A 15,757-nucleotide genomic window follows, 5' to 3' on the forward strand; every position below is an offset into this window, starting at 1 on the left:
TGAAATAAAATTTTCTTTATTATATTAAACAGAAAATTGTTCATATGTTTTGGAAAATTTAAAAGACATTTAATGTAATCAAACATTGATTTTAGATTACTATTATCTGGAATAGAATTGAAAATAAAGTTAGTTTGATTTAAATAATGATTGTCTGCTCAAACATTCAGTTATATTTTTGTGATCAAATCAGCTTCTACAAAGTGTTTTCTGTCTTCCTGGCTCTACACACACTAGTCAAACTAATAAAACATCAACAACAATTTAAAATAAAAACAGTATTGATAAAAAAGCAAAAGGCTAAATGAACCAAAAGATAAAAAACTAAATTATATAATTTTACACATGAAAAAAATAAAACTTGCTTTTGACTGCATCACTTGAATTTTTGGGTTGTATTGTAAATCGGTTGGATAAAAGTGTCAGCTAGATGAATTACAAAAAATAGGTAAACAAAAACAAAGAATGTCAAACTAAAACAATAAGTAAAACTAAACATATATCTTAAACGAAAAAACAAGGATATTTTTGTATTAATGAGAAATTAGGACAGGTGCAGATTAAGAGGTTACATTCAGCGACTTTTCCCTTTAAGAAATAAACATCAACATGAATATAATCATCCTCTTTATCTCTAACTGCTCTGCTCCACTGTCACACACACCTTCACTGGTGATATCTTCAGTGGGACTTTATCCCAAGTGCTAATATACGGAAACATCTTCTCAGTGAAAAGAAAATGAAATATCCTTCTACGGAAAGTTTGTATGGCGGTGAAGGTGTGTATGTGTGTGTTAGTATCAGCATCAGAGAACGACAGCTCTCCTGTCTTCACGTCCAGAGTCACTCTGATCCTCTGGAGCTTCTTCTGCAGTACGAGAACAGTGGGTGGAGCTGGTGCTGACTGTGCTGAGTATTTACCTTTATGGAACAATATTCTCCGTAATCCAGACTGTATGCCTCCCTTCCTCCGGACAGACTCTGCTAACACTCCCAGTGACCAGCCTGTACTGTCTCCAACCTCGACATCCCAGCTGTGAGTCCCTGAGTTAAAGCCCTCAGAGCCCAGGACAGAGCATAGATAATCAAACCTCTCTGGGTTATCAGGAAGCTGCTGTTCCTCTTCCCATCTCACACTGGTCAGATCTTCAGACAGGATGAGGTTGGGTTTAGCAGTGTTTGGGTCCAGAATCACAGGAGTGTAGGAGACCATGTCCTTCATCTTGTTCCAGATGTAGAAGCTCAGGTTGCCCAGGTGTTTGGCCTCGTCTATCAGAGCTCCTGAGAGCAGCTGTGGATCATCCAGCAGGGGGCGCTGCTGGACTCTTTCCACTGCAGCCTTGTAGTTGATCAGGAATGAGACGTCTTCAGCTCTCAGCTGCTCCTCTGTGGCTCTGACTGTGTCTGAAAGAGCTGCTATCTCTCTGCTCAGAGCCTTCATATTATCCTTCATCCTATGACTCTTCTGCTCCTCTTCCTTCCACAGAGCAGCCATCCTGGCCTCCTCTTCCTCTTCTAGAAACTGGTGAAGCTTCTTAAACTGATCCTTAATCTGTGTCTCTGTGCGTTGGGCCTGGACTTTCATGTGTTTTGCTGTTTGATCAAACTTCACTCTAACTTGTTCAAAAACCTTTATCTTCTCCTTTAAGGGCTCCAGAGTTTCCTGAAGCTCCTTCCTGTGTTGTTGTGCAGCTTCATCGATGGGTCTGATTCTGTGGTTGGAGTGTGTTTCTGAATGCAGACAGATGACACACACTGGCTGCTGATGGTCCAGACAGAAGAGTTTGAGTTTCTCAGAGTGCAGACTGCAGAGAGCCTCTGAAGCTCTCTGATCTCTCTCCAGTAAGAAGGCCTCACACAGGTTCTTTAACACCAGGTTACAAGGTGGTTCATACAAAGATCTTTTCTTACAAACTGGACACTCCTGTGTTGGTTTCTCTGTCCACCAGCTCTGCAGACAGTCTTTACAGAAGCTGTGGCTACATGACAGAAGAACAGGATCTCTGAAGACATCATGACAGACCGGACAGCGGAGATCCTCCTCTGATCTGGAAGCCATTTGGTCTCTGACTGAAGCTGAAAACAGCAGACAGAAAGTACAGTCAGTCATGGCTCCCCTCCCTCCTCTACTAACTTCACTGAAATGTACTTTCACTTTGAGTCGTGTTTTTAGTCAAACTCACCTTCAGTGTGTGGAGTGTCAGCAGGTTGAAGCAGCAGGGTTGTAGTTTTCCACTTTTCTCTCCTGTAGCTGAACTCACTCAGAGGAAGTTGTTAGTTGGATCGGAAAGTGAATATGATCGTGTTTTTCAGTCTATGTATCTCTCTGCAGTGAGGACGAAAAAAACTGTTTCCTGGTTTGTCTCGGGTGAGTCAGTTGAGGGGAGGAGCTTCCTCTGCTTTCACACTTCCTCTGCTGAGAGGCTGGACATCGCTTAGAATGCATGAGCCTGGAGACATCACTTAACAAAGGTTTATTTCCACTATCCACAATGCACTAAAAATTAAAACTAAAAATTGTTTCAATATATTTTTTTTTGTTTTACAACAGATTGTGGCTTATTCACATACAGTAACAGTAACACAATTTCATTTCTTCATCTCAAAGCTTATTAAAATTGAAGTGAAGTCTAACGTTTTTATAACACTGAGAATATGTATTTTAATTCTAAAAATACAGAGAAAGAAAACTATCAAAAATAGAGTTATTTAATATACATTGACGTGAATAATAATAATTTGTTACATGGTAGAATTAATAAGCTATACATAATGTCTTTTTAAGCAAGGTATGTTGGGACGTTGTGTAAAACGTAAATTAAAACAGAATACAATGATTTGAAAATATATTTAATGTTCAAACTTTTTTTTTGCAAATATTCACTCATTTAGAATTTGATGCCTGCAACACGATCCAAAAAAGCTGTGACAGGGGCAACAAAAGACTGGGAAAGTTGAGAAATGCTCAAAAAAAAAACAGCTGTTTGGAACATTCCACAAGTCAGCAGCTAAATTGGTTATGATTGGGTATAAAAGAAGCATCCCCAAATGCTCAGTCGTTCACAAGCAGGGATGGGGCAAGGTTCACCACTTAGTGAACAACTGCGTGAGCAAATAGTCCAACAGTTTAAGAACAACATTTCTCAACATACAATTGCAAGCATTTTAGGGATTTCATCATCTACAGTCCATAATATCATCAAAAGATCCAGAGAATCTGGAGAAATCTCTGCACGTAAGCTGCAAGACCAAAAACCAACATGGAATGCCCGTGACCTTCGATCCCTCAGGCTGCACTGCATTAAAACCGACATCATTATGTAAAGGATATTACCACATGGGCTCAGGAACACTTCGGAAAAAAACATTGTCAGTTAACACAGTTAGCTCGCTACATCTACATGTGCAGTTAAAACTCTACCATGCAAAGTGAAAGCCATATATCAACAACACCCAGAAATGCCGAGCCGATTCTCTGGGCCCGAGCTCATCTGAGATGGACTGACGTAAAGTGGAAAAGTGTGCTGTGGTCTGACGAGTCCACATTTCAAATTGCTTTTGGAAATCATGGACGTCATGTCCTCCGGGCCAAAGAGGAAAAGGACCATCCGAGATTGTTATCAGCATCTGTGATGGTATGGGGTGTGTTAGTGCCAATGGCATTGGTAACTTGTACATATGTGAAGGCACCATTAATGCTGAAAGGTACAGGTTTTGGAGAAACATATGCCGCGTCAAGCCGCGTCCAAGGGACGTCCCTGCTTTATCAGCAAGACAATGCTAGCCACATTCTGCATCGTTACAACAGCGTGTTTCTTTGGGTAGTGAAAGAGTGCGGGTACTAGACTGGCCTGCCTGTAGTCCAGACCTGTCTCCTATTTAAAATGTGTGGCGCATTATGAAGCGTAAAATACGACAACGGAGACCCCGGACTGTTGAGCAACTGAAGTCGTACATCAAGCAAAAATGGGAAAGAATTCTACCTACAAAGCTTCAACAATGACTTCACTCCTCAGTTCCCAAAATCATATCGAGTGTTGTTAAAAGGAAAGGTGATGTAACACAGAAATCATTGTATTCTGTTTTTATTTACGTTTTACACAACGTCCCAACTTTATTGGAATTGGGTTTTGTAGTATTCATATTTCTGTCTGCATGTTCCTCTGTACGTCAGTCCAAGATTTAGCAGTTTTGAACACATTTCATGTCAGCTGTGTGGTGGCATTTTGCAGAACTACAGAAGGTGTAAATACTATTCATGATACATGTAAAAAGAACAGTAACTAACACAAATCCTTGGTTGGTTTAGGGATGCAACTAACGATTATTTACCTTGTAGATTAATCTGTGGATTATTTTCTTGATTAATCGATGAGAAAATGTTAAAAAAATGTGGATCAGTGTTTCCCAAAGTCCCAAGATGACGCCCTCAAATGTCTTGTTTTGTCCACAACTCAAAGATGTTCAGTTTACTGTCACAGAGGAGTGAAAAAACTAGAAAAAAAACATTTAAAAATGTGGAATTTTTTTCAAACCGATTATCAAAATAGTTAGCGATTAATTTAATAGTTGACAATAGGGGTGGTACGGTTCATGAAAAAACATCCGAACTGCTCGGTTCGCTTGTCTCGGTTCGGAGCGTGTGTGGGTCGCACGGTTCGTCAGTACACCGTTAATGTGCACTAACCACTTACTGCCATAGTGCCCACTTTATACACCTATGTTAAAACACTTACTGGAAACACGAGATGAGCACAATGACGAACACAACACATGGCAGGTGACTGGACCTAACGGATCATCGTGGTTCTTGCTGCTCCGAAATTTCAAAACAGACTTTAATGACGTCTCGTTCTGAATACGATCTCGACATTTTACGAAAATAGTTCACCGGAAAAGTGTTTCGGAAAACATTTTAAGCGCAGAAATGGCCATACAGTTGCTGAATCTGTCTGTTTTTTTGATCGACAAAGATCAGTTTAAAAGATTTTCGTTTTAGACGCGCCGGTGCCGAAAACGGCGTCCTCAGATGGAGTGTGGAGTGCCGCGGGTCACGTCACTGTAGAAATGGTAAGTGGGAGATGAGGAAGGCTGCCCGAGTTGGAGGATGCGGCAGGCATTGTATAAGTCTGGTGTGTGGGACATTTTGGATTTCATGTTACCTTGCGATGACAGCGGAAATAAAACGATAGATAGAACTGCCACTGTGTGCATGTATTGTGCAACATGCATTCAATATGCTAATTTTAGCTATATATAATATGTTGAAGTATATTTCTGGAGTGTTAAAGATTAAAAGAAAAAATAACAAGAACCGTAACAGAACCGAAAACCGTGACCCTAAAACTGTGATATGAACCGAACCGTTGATTTTGTGAACCGTACCAACCCCTAGTTGAAAACTAATGGATTATTTAATTGCTGCGTTTGCTGCAAATAGATATGTTGGATAGAAAAAGGGACAAACGGTAGTATTGAAGTGTATTTGTAAATCGATAAATAAGTGCCACAACAAATGGAAGCTTGTACTTGATAGTTTAAAAAATGACATTATGTAAACTGAAATAGCTGATGCATCACTTCCCTCTTCACTGTGTCCAGGGCTGGACTGGTAATCTAGCATAGCCAGTGGGCCAAAGGCTTTTGGGCCGTTATCATTTAAAAATAATAATACATTAAAAAAAACATAAAAAAATAAATAAAAAGGTTAACCAACGACTGGCCCATAATGCAGGGACAGCGGCCGTTAGACAATTTCTGGCCCAAATCACATCTCTTACTAGCACCCCTCCCTTCCCCGTCTTCTTTCTCTCCCTGTTGTCAGATGTGGTTTTTTAGAAAGCGAAAATGGTGACAAAAAAGTGCAAGAGCAAGGGGGGTGCAGAAAAGCTTTGTGCCAAAAAAATTAGTAGTTTTTAGACACATGCTGCAACATGTTCAAAAATAACATATGTTTACTGCAGTAGGTCCTCCTTCTGTGTTCTGTATTGTTACCCACAATGTGCAACAACAAAGTCAACAGTTGCCTGTGGAAGTCGGAGTGGTGGCTGGCGACAGTGGCGAGTTTTGTGAGGATAGGCAGGCCGAGGCCAGTGACAGGGAAAAACCGAACTTGGAGAGTCTGAGAATGACAGGGCTGATATAATGCCACTGCCGGTCCCGGAGAGTGTAGTTGAAGTGTATATAACGTCAGCAGCAGGAGGTACTGACGCAATGAGGATTTTTTAATAAATGAATGTAGTTTATAATAGCATAATTGTCATCGCTATTACCTACTGCTGGTGATCAATGTCAAATAGTGCGGCATAAGTTATAAACATATTATTGTTCCTATTGTCCAGAAAGCAATGCCTTTTCCACAAGTATACAATACATGCAATTATCTCTACATTATCTCCTAGATTAAAGATAAATACAATTAAAAATTCAAATAATAAAATTCAAATTATTAAAATGAAAGATTAAATATACCAGTACTGTGATAATTTAACTCAATCAATCACCATTCTCATTTTTCCTTCTGTGTATCCCCCTCTCACTCTTTTAAGGTAGCCTTGTTTGAGTAGGAGATGCCCAATGGTGTGGAGTTCACAGTTTTACTTTGTACATAATATATATAGGCACATATAATGAAAAGAATGTATGTTTGTCTACATATTTTGTAGTAAAAACTAACAAACTGTATCATAGAAAATAATAATAATAATAATAATAATAATAATAATAAGATTGTGGTGGGCCGGTCTGGGCAAAAATGCCGGAGTCGATGTTTGGTCCCAGTCCAGCAATGGCTGTGTCTACTATATTGTCTTTTAAACTGTCAGCAACAAGTATTCATGCTTCAGTGTGTTATACACCCTGACAGGCTTTTCTCATGAACCATGTATTCCACATATTTATTTATTTATTATATTTCAGTCAACACTCAAAATAATGATACTGAGAAACAATAATATGACTTTAAATAAAAATTGTGTTATTTGCAAGAACAAAGTATGTAGAGGGGATGAATAAACAATAATATAAAATTACATCAAGGGAAAAAAAGTGATTCCTCTAAAAGTTCAGTTTTGTTACTTTTTTTAGTGTCTATAAGTTTGAGAGACTTAATATATTCCTTAAATTCAGAGCACATTCACCGTCTCTCTCTCACATACATGTAAGCACTGAACTATTCCTTAAGGAGCTTCCCTGGTCTTATAAAAAGATGATAGCCTGCCAGAGCTTCCTATAATTGGTCCGAATGTCTGAACCATCCAAAAAGTGTTTTCATACTGCAAACGAACCGAACCATGGTTCAGTTTGGTCGGGACCGAGACCACCTCTTCTGATTGGACCAAAATTTGGTCTTTTGATCCAGTGGTCCAAGGCACCTTTCTCACCTGCAATTTTGGTTTGGACTAAAGTGAAAAGTCTGAAAGTCCGGTTATGAGGTAGGTGTGAAAACGTCCCCACTGATGGAAACTGAATGAAATAAAATTTTCTTTATTATATTAAACAGAAAATTGTTCATATGTTTTGGAAAATTTAAAAGACATTTAATGTAATCAAACATTGATTTTAGATTACTATTATCTGGAATAGAATTGAAAATAAAGTTAGTTTGATTTAAATAATGATTGTCTGCTCAAACATTCAGTTATATTTTTGTGATCAAATCAGCTTCTACAAAGTGTTTTCTGTCTTCCTGGCTCTACACACACTAGTCAAACTAATAAAACATCAACAACAATTTAAAATAAAAACAGTATTGATAAAAAAGCAAAAGGCTAAATGAACCAAAAGATAAAAAACTAAATTATATAATTTTACACATGAAAAAAATAAAACTTGCTTTTGACTGCATCACTTGAATTTTTGGGTTGTATTGTAAATCGGTTGGATAAAAGTGTCAGCTAGATGAATTACAAAAAATAGGTAAACAAAAACAAAGAATGTCAAACTAAAACAATAAGTAAAACTAAACATATATCTTAAACGAAAAAACAAGGATATTTTTGTATTAATGAGAAATTAGGACAGGTGCAGATTAAGAGGTTACATTCAGCGACTTTTCCCTTTAAGAAATAAACATCAACATGAATATAATCATCCTCTTTATCTCTAACTGCTCTGCTCCACTGTCACACACACTTTCACTGGTGATATCTTCAGTGGGACTTCATCCCAAGTGCTAATATACGGAAACATCTTCTCAGTGAAAAGCAATTGAAATATCCTTCTACGGAAAGTTTGTATGGCGGTGAAGGTGTGTATGTGTGTGTTAGTATCAGCATCAGAGAACGACAGCTCTCCTGTCTTCACGTCCAGAGTCACTCTGATCCTCTGGAGCTTCTTCTGCAGTACGAGAACAGTGGCTGGAGCTTGTGCTGACCGTGCTGAGTATTTACCTTTATGGAACAATATTCTCCGTAATCCAGACTGTATGCCTCCCTTCCTCTGGACAGACTCTGCTAACACTCCCAGTGACCAGCCTGTACTGTCTCCAACCTCGACATCCCAGCTGTGAGTCCCTGAGTTAAAGCCCTCAGAGCCCAGGACAGAGCATAGATAATCAAACCTCTCTGGGTTATCAGGAAGCTGCTGTCTCTTTCCTAGTCTCACACTGGTCAGATCTTCAGACAGGATAAGGTTGGGTTTAGCAGTGTTTGGATCCAGAACCACAGGAGTGTAGGAGACCATGTCCTTCATCTTGTTCCAGATGTTGAAGCTCAGGTTGCCCAGGTGTTTGGCCTCGTCTATCAGAGCTCCTGAGAGCAGCTGTGGATCATCCAGCAGGGGGCGCTGCTGGACTCTTTCCACTGCAGCCTTGTAGTTGATCAGGAATGAGACGTCTTCAGCTCTCAGCTGCTCCTCTGTGGCTCTGACTGTGTCTGAAAGAGCTGCTATCTCTCTGCTCAGAGCCTCCATCTTCTTCTTCATCCTCTGACTCTTCTGCTCCTCTTCCTTCCACAGAGCAGCCATCCTGGCCTCCTCTTCCTCTTCTAGAATCTGGTGAAGCTTCTTAAACTGATCCTTAATCTGTGTCTCTGTGCGTTGGGCCTGGACTTTCATGTGTTTTGCTGTTTGATCAAACTTCACTCTAACTTGTTCAAAAACATTTATCTTCTCCTTTAAGGGCTCCAGAGTTTCCTGAAGCTCCTTCCTGTGTTGTCGTGCAGCTTCATCGATGGGTCTGATTCTGTGGTTGGAGTGTGTTTCTGAATGCAGACAGATGAGACACACTGGCTGCTGATGGTCCAGACAGAAGAGTTTGAGTTTCTCAGAGTGCAGACTGCAGAGAGCCTCTGAAGCTCTCTGATCTCTCTCCAGTAAGAAGGCCTCACACAGGTTCTTCAACACCAGGTTACAAGGCGGTTCATACAAAGATCTTTTCTTACAAACTGGACACTCCTGTGTTGGTTTCTCTGTCCACCAGCTCTGCAGACAGTCTTTACAGAAGCTGTGGCTACATGACAGAAGAACAGGATCTCTAAAGACATCATGACAAACCGGACAGCAGAGATCCTCCTCTGATCTGGAAGCCATTTTATCTCTGAAGGAAGCTGAAAACAGCAGACAGAAAGTACAGTCAGTCATGGCGAGAAGCCCCTGACTGCAGACCCGCAGACCTCAATGTGGGCGGAGTTAAACATTTAACCCCGCCCACATTGAGGCCTAGTTGTTACCTAGCTAACCGCTAGCTGAGACAGCATGTAATAACTTTAAAAGACCCTCAAAATAAAACTTGAAAATAACCATTAACATATATAACAGCTGTTAGCTACGTCAGTTCTACTTTACTTGTGCTCATTTAAAATACAATCACTCAATACTTGTCTTTATTGTTATTACTGTAAAGTCTTCTTTTCCCATTAAGTTTGACTTAATGTTATTTTAGACTGAATCTATCTGTCAGCTAGCGGTTAGCTGAATTAGCTGTTAGCTAAACTAACTAAAACGTTTTAGCCATCTATGATTGTTTCATTGTTAACGTTAGCTCAAAACGCCGTTAGCATCTAGTAGGCTACTTGATTGCTAACGTTAGCTCAAAACGCCGTTAGCATCTACGAGGCTACTTGATTGCTAACATTAGCTCAAAACGCTGTTAGCATCTTAGCTAGCAGTCATTTCAAAACGTTTTAGTTTTAGTTATCTGTGATTAGGCTCGTTCGAGATGAGCCAGATCTGCGCAGAATCGATCACCGGCGATCGGCGCCCAATGCATGCCGGTTAGATTTGTGTCCGACTTGATCCCGACTTGCTCTGACGTCATGCACACGCGGGCAACGATAATCTCACGAGACCAAGGCGGCTGCAGTTCTGAGACGCAGGCAGCGCAGTTGCTTTTCTCCAACTGCAAGAGCCAGGCAGACGCAGGCGGACCCAGTGCATGCTGGTCGAACAGCTGATTGGTTCAGAATCGACTCAACATGATGACGTTTTATATAAACTTTTTATTGATTTTCAATCGGAGGGATTTTAACAGTGATTTGTCTGATTTAAAAGCTTATTCTGTACAGAACACATGTGAGGCTGATAGAAGTTTAGATGTTTAAAAGTCAGAGAGACTAATTCTGTTCAGATTACGGATCATCTACAGTCTGTTGGTAATTAAAATCAGCAACAGATCGCATGTAGATAATTTTGACAGCTACTCTGTCATAATAAAAACAGCTGGAGACTGTGTAGGAGCTGATATATGGGTCTGATAACGTTTTATTAAATGAAGGCTGCTGGAGTCAGCTGGAAACTGTCCGACTTGAGAGCGGACTTTTGTCACCGCCCCCGTCTGCTGAGAGCGGACTTTTGTCACCGCCCCCGTCTGTTGCCGCCTGCTCTCGTCTACTTTACAGGCGAGGCGCAGTTCATCTTGAACAAGCCTGTTGTTTGATTGCTAACGTTAGCTCAAAACCATAGACAGTATATTGTAGGCTACTTGTCACAAAGTGACGCATGCGCAATTCACATCTGCACTCGACTCACATCGGGTAGTTTTATATATGTCAATGGTAGTGACAGCATTGACATATAGTGACAGCGGTGTTAACCGTTTAACTCCGCCCACACTGAGGTCTGCGGGTCTGCAGTCAGGGGTATATGGTCATGGCTCCCCTCCCTCCTCTACTAACGTCACTGAAATTTACTTTCACTTTAAGTCATGTTTTTAGTCAAACTCACCTTCAGTGTGTGGAGTGTCAGCAGGTTGAAGCAGCAGTGTTGTAGTTTTCCACTTTTCTCTCCTGTAGCTGAACTCACTCACAGGAAGTTGTTAGTTTGATCTGAAGCTGAATCTGATCGTTTGTTTTCAGTCTGTGTCTCTCTGTAGTGAGGACGAAAAATATAGGGGGGAAAAGTTAGGACAATTCCAAGGGCCCATGACTGACAGGGGCCCCAAAAAATAGGTAAAAACTAATATAAAATTATTAAACCATCATCATTCAAGTATATATATTTCAAATATAATAATAAAATCAATGATCTCTTTGTTTTACTTGTTTTTGGCAGTAAAAGTTAAATATCCCCATTGACCAAAAAGTATACATCCATATTGACCGACCACCCCGCTGTATCTGCATGAAATGGTTTGGTCCTGCCTTAGCGCACTCAGTGACGGTGTTTAGTTGCAGTCAGTAGATGCGCCAGAACTACAGTGACCACAATGTTGCCAAGTAACGTTATATCAAAATCTGATTTTGAAAAAAGGAAAGAGAGAAAAGAGAGGAAAAACAAAGGAAAGGGTGTCAAACTGTAACCCAGTTTTTCACCAAGAAAGGTGGGTATCCTCTAGTCTGTGAGTGGTATTAACCTGTTGGCTTAATGTCCATAGTGAAATAAGCTAGCTAGCTACAGACTAGTGTTAGCCTACATTTAATCACCATTTAATCAGTGCAGGGAAACGTTTAGCAAGATATTCATATTCAATCATTGTCCCTACCCCTTTTAGCAGACTTAACAGATGAGTCAGCAGCACCCCAGTCTCCCCCTAACTGTGCCCCTCCCTGTCCCAGTGAAGAAGGTGAGCAACATTGTGTTCAATGACATGCCAGTTAGCATCATCGCAGGGAGTCTGTGGGGATTTCTCTGTCTCTCTTGCTCTTTTACCATTACAAAAAGAAAATGAAATATTTGTTAATGACAAAAATTCAAACGATTAATAACAATTATTTTACCACATAATGATCATTATGAAATAAAATATAAAACAACAACGTACTGTCTGTACTGGATGCTGGACAGTTGGAAACAGTGAGTAGCTTACCTGACAATATTAAAATAATCCAGTTTGATACGTTCATTTAGATTGAATTATGGAATGACATCTATAGATACAGACTTTATTATTCCCATCATGAAGGACAATTTATTTGAGAAGCTTGCACACACACACAAACACACAAACACAAAAAATCTATTGTATCTAATGTATGTAATCAAGTGGTGGTGATACAGAACTAGGTAATTTGGGTCAATGTTCTGTAGTGTTAGTGTATTTATTAGTATATGGCAATCTTGCATCAAATAGTGAACTACATACTAGACTTGCATGCAGGTTAAATTGGGCCGGGGCCTCGCGGGTTCAGCCCCGCACATAAGCCTCCTGCTGTCCGGATGTGCCTGCTTGCAGTCTAAATATGTCACAAAAAATATGATTAAAGTGATGCTTTTGTAAACATGATATTTCTGACAATAAATGAAAGATGTTTGAAATGGCATGCCTATTTTGTCTCGGGCGGAGCTGAGATGAGAACAATCAGAACACGGCAACAATCCGCCCAGAACTGCAGACAATTCACCACCGCGGGTCAACAATAACGCAAAGTGTCCTCCCGGGTAGGATTAACCGGATAAAATGCCTTCTCATAAAGCTCAAAACCCCGTTGCCGCGCGGTGGAAGCTCGGTGCTCGGAAGCTCCACCGGCGCTACGAGTTCATGTCGCTGACCAAGCCGTGGAACCGGTTCTCGCTGTCGCATCTCCTCCAGCGGCTCGCCTCCGAGCATTGGAGAGCCCCACTCGGTACCGTGTGTGTGTGTGTGTTAGTAAAGAGAGAGAATGGGAGGTGTGTGTGAGGTGGACCTGGTGATCACAGACCCAAATCTTCTCAGCTGTTGCTATTGTCATATGCTGCACTGTCTCTTCATGTGGCACATTATGTTTGGCACATTGTATGGGTCATTTCTGATATCATAACAAGGTAATACAATGTGTAATCAAGTGATGACTGATTAACAGTAGGCCTAATGTAAATGCTAAATGCCCTAATACCTGTTGATACTACAACAATGCAAAATATAGGCTCTTAACCTTGCAGTTTTGCACATATCATGTAAGACTCGATTTCTCCATTTCTTTGCACAAAACTCTCCAGAAAGTGCCATTTAACGGTTTATTTTTTTTTTTTTAAAACCCTGCTTGCATGCATGTACAAATCACCAGCAGCAAATATTGTGCTAGTACTAGTATTGAACTACAAGCAGCAAGACAGTTGCAAGCCTTTAATTAGAGTTATGTAAAGCTTTTGATGGGACAGTTAGGTCCTAGAGATGTGGTGACAACAGCTGCGCAGAGGGGGCCCAATTAGATTTTTTGTCATGGGGCCCAAAATTCCTGGCGGCGCCCCTGGGTGAGTCAGTTGAGGGGAGGAGCTCTGTCACGCCTCCTCTGCTGAAAGCTGTTGTAACACAGCGTTGTGTTTAAGTCCAAAGGTCTGATTCATTGCTTATATGTTGACTGATCGTGAGCAGCAGGCAGATGCAACAGTTATGTTCATGTCTAACAGTAGTTAGGTTAAATGTAGTTTAAGGGTTAAAACATAAATTAGTTAAATCTCAGGAATATTTTGTTTCGGGGAATGAAGGATCATTGAACATTAAGGGAAATATTTAACATGGAATATTGTTGGAGAGAGGAAGTTTGTATTTTAAGTGGTGACATTGAATGTTGTCAACAAAAGGTTTTGTAAATAAAGTATCTCCAGGAATACATGGGATGTGTTTGTTAGGCCTTGTATTCATTGTTTTATGATAGGTTTTAAATGTGTTTGCTTACAATTAAAACTCACACCGGTGTCTTTACTTATTAAAAAGTAATGATACGCAAATGATTAAAACGTTTATTTTTTCAGTCGAGATTCATGATTAACCTGTGGTACCAGAACCAGTATTACCAGTCAACCCGTTCTCACTCTGAACTCGTAAAAAATACGGGCGTTTGGACAGTGGTTGTCAGCGTCTGAAGTGATGAAAAAAGTGCCCTTCAGCGTGTTTGTATAACGTACCAGGGAGAGCAGCAGCTACACAGGGTTTAGTGAGTAGTATGTAAGGCAGAAATTCTGCATAGAGAGGTTGGTTGGGGGGGTGGATGGGTCAAACACAGGACTTTCACCCAGGAGACCGGGGTTCGTGTCCTGCGTGGCAAGTTTCCCAAAGTTGCTTTCTTCTTTAACCGTCCCGTTATTCCCGCGTGTCACAGAAGTGTAAGCCCACCCACAACCTTTTCCTTAACATATCAGAGTCAAAAGGGACACCAATAGTCCCGACCAAGCGTTTAGATAAAGCGCATTATATGACACTAAAGGAGACTTTTAGCGTCAATAACAACGACAAAGGCACCTGACCAAACGTCTGTATTCTACGAGATGGGAGTGAGAATCTGTTGTATCAGTTGGTGCACGAGCTCATGAAGCACATCAATAAATAACAGCAATATTCAACTGATGAAAAACTGAATTAAACACTTTTACAGAATCATCTTTTCTTTATTACATCGAATAGAAAATTTTTGCTGTCTTCAGGGCTCCACACACATAGGTCAAAATAATAAAACATGAACAACAATTTAAAATGAAAACAGTATCGATATGAAAGATAAAGGCTTAACAAACCAAAAGATCTTAAGAAGAATTGAATCATTTTAATGTCACATATGAAAACAAAACTTTTATATCTTCTTCATGGGCATACATTTTATCTAACAGATGGGGGAGGCAATAAACATTTAACTATATAAATTATTTTGCAAGTTAGACAGTGTGCGGGAGTTTTGCACCTGTCTCACATTGTAAATGTGCTAAGTATTTTGCTGTACTGATTTGTGGGACAATAAACATAACATTTCTTGGGAGCAAATATTGAATTGGACACATAAAATACATACAAAATTGTACTTGTAAAGGATATTTGTAGTTGTGGAACTCCAGTAAGTAGGCTGGCAAAGATATTTTATTATCTTTTGATTCTATTCTCTAATACAGATGATGCTGAACTGAGAACTGAGCCATATACCATTTCACCATAGATTGTATAAAACTTGGATTTCCACAGGCAGCTTCAACAACAGCAGAGCAGTTCAATTCATTTCTGAACAGACTACTGACAGTAAATGCTCAACTGTACACTAGTCTACCTTTTGCAGGGCAGTAGCGGAGCTTTACAGACAAAACTGCCTGTAAAACCCAGCGTTAGAATGTAAACATATACAAAGAAGTTTTCTTTAATTCTCTTAGTCCCTCTCTTCTGCACAAGACACCTATCTCAAAAAAGATTTGACCACGAAGCTGACAGCAAAGCCCAACTTTACTTTTAATGAAACCAAACAAAGAAAAATGTTCTCTCCTCCTTGGTTTGAATTTCCAAACGTAGGGTTGAACACCGATCAACCCGGGCCCAACCATGGTCAGTGGTGTTCAGGCCTGGACTGGCCATCTGGCATACCGGGCATTTTCCCGGTGGGTCGATGCACTTTGTATGGGGTTCCGTTTGTGCCAAAATTAAGTC

At 40.2% G+C, this 15,757-nt stretch overlaps 1 protein-coding gene across 1 annotated transcript; it reads right to left on the minus strand.

The window, feature by feature from the left end:
• LOC120557137 lies at nt 1-11,311 on the minus strand. Its single transcript, XM_039797170.1, has 3 exons — nt 11,161-11,311; nt 8,109-9,545; nt 1-2,076 (listed from the first exon to the last, which is right to left on the minus strand). Exons 2-3 carry the CDS (start codon nt 9,526-9,528, stop codon nt 635-637), a joined length of 2,862 nt encoding a protein of 953 aa, XP_039653104.1. The 5' UTR covers nt 9,529-9,545; nt 11,161-11,311; the 3' UTR covers nt 1-634.
• Between the last annotated feature and the right edge of the window lie 4,446 nt (nt 11,312-15,757).

Source organism: Perca fluviatilis, chromosome 4 (genome assembly GCF_010015445.1).
Source record: "Perca fluviatilis chromosome 4, GENO_Pfluv_1.0, whole genome shotgun sequence".
NCBI lineage: Eukaryota > Metazoa > Chordata > Actinopteri > Perciformes > Percidae > Perca > Perca fluviatilis.

Coding starts and splice junctions, on each gene's coding strand:
- LOC120557137 (XM_039797170.1), bottom strand. CDS start 9,528: ATGGCTTCCAGATCAGAGGAGGATCTCTGCTGTCCGGTTTGTCATGAT. Junction 2,077..8,108: donor TGTGACAGTGGAGCAGAGCA/GTTAGAGATAAA, acceptor TGCTGTTTTCAG/CTTCAGTCAGAGACCAAATG.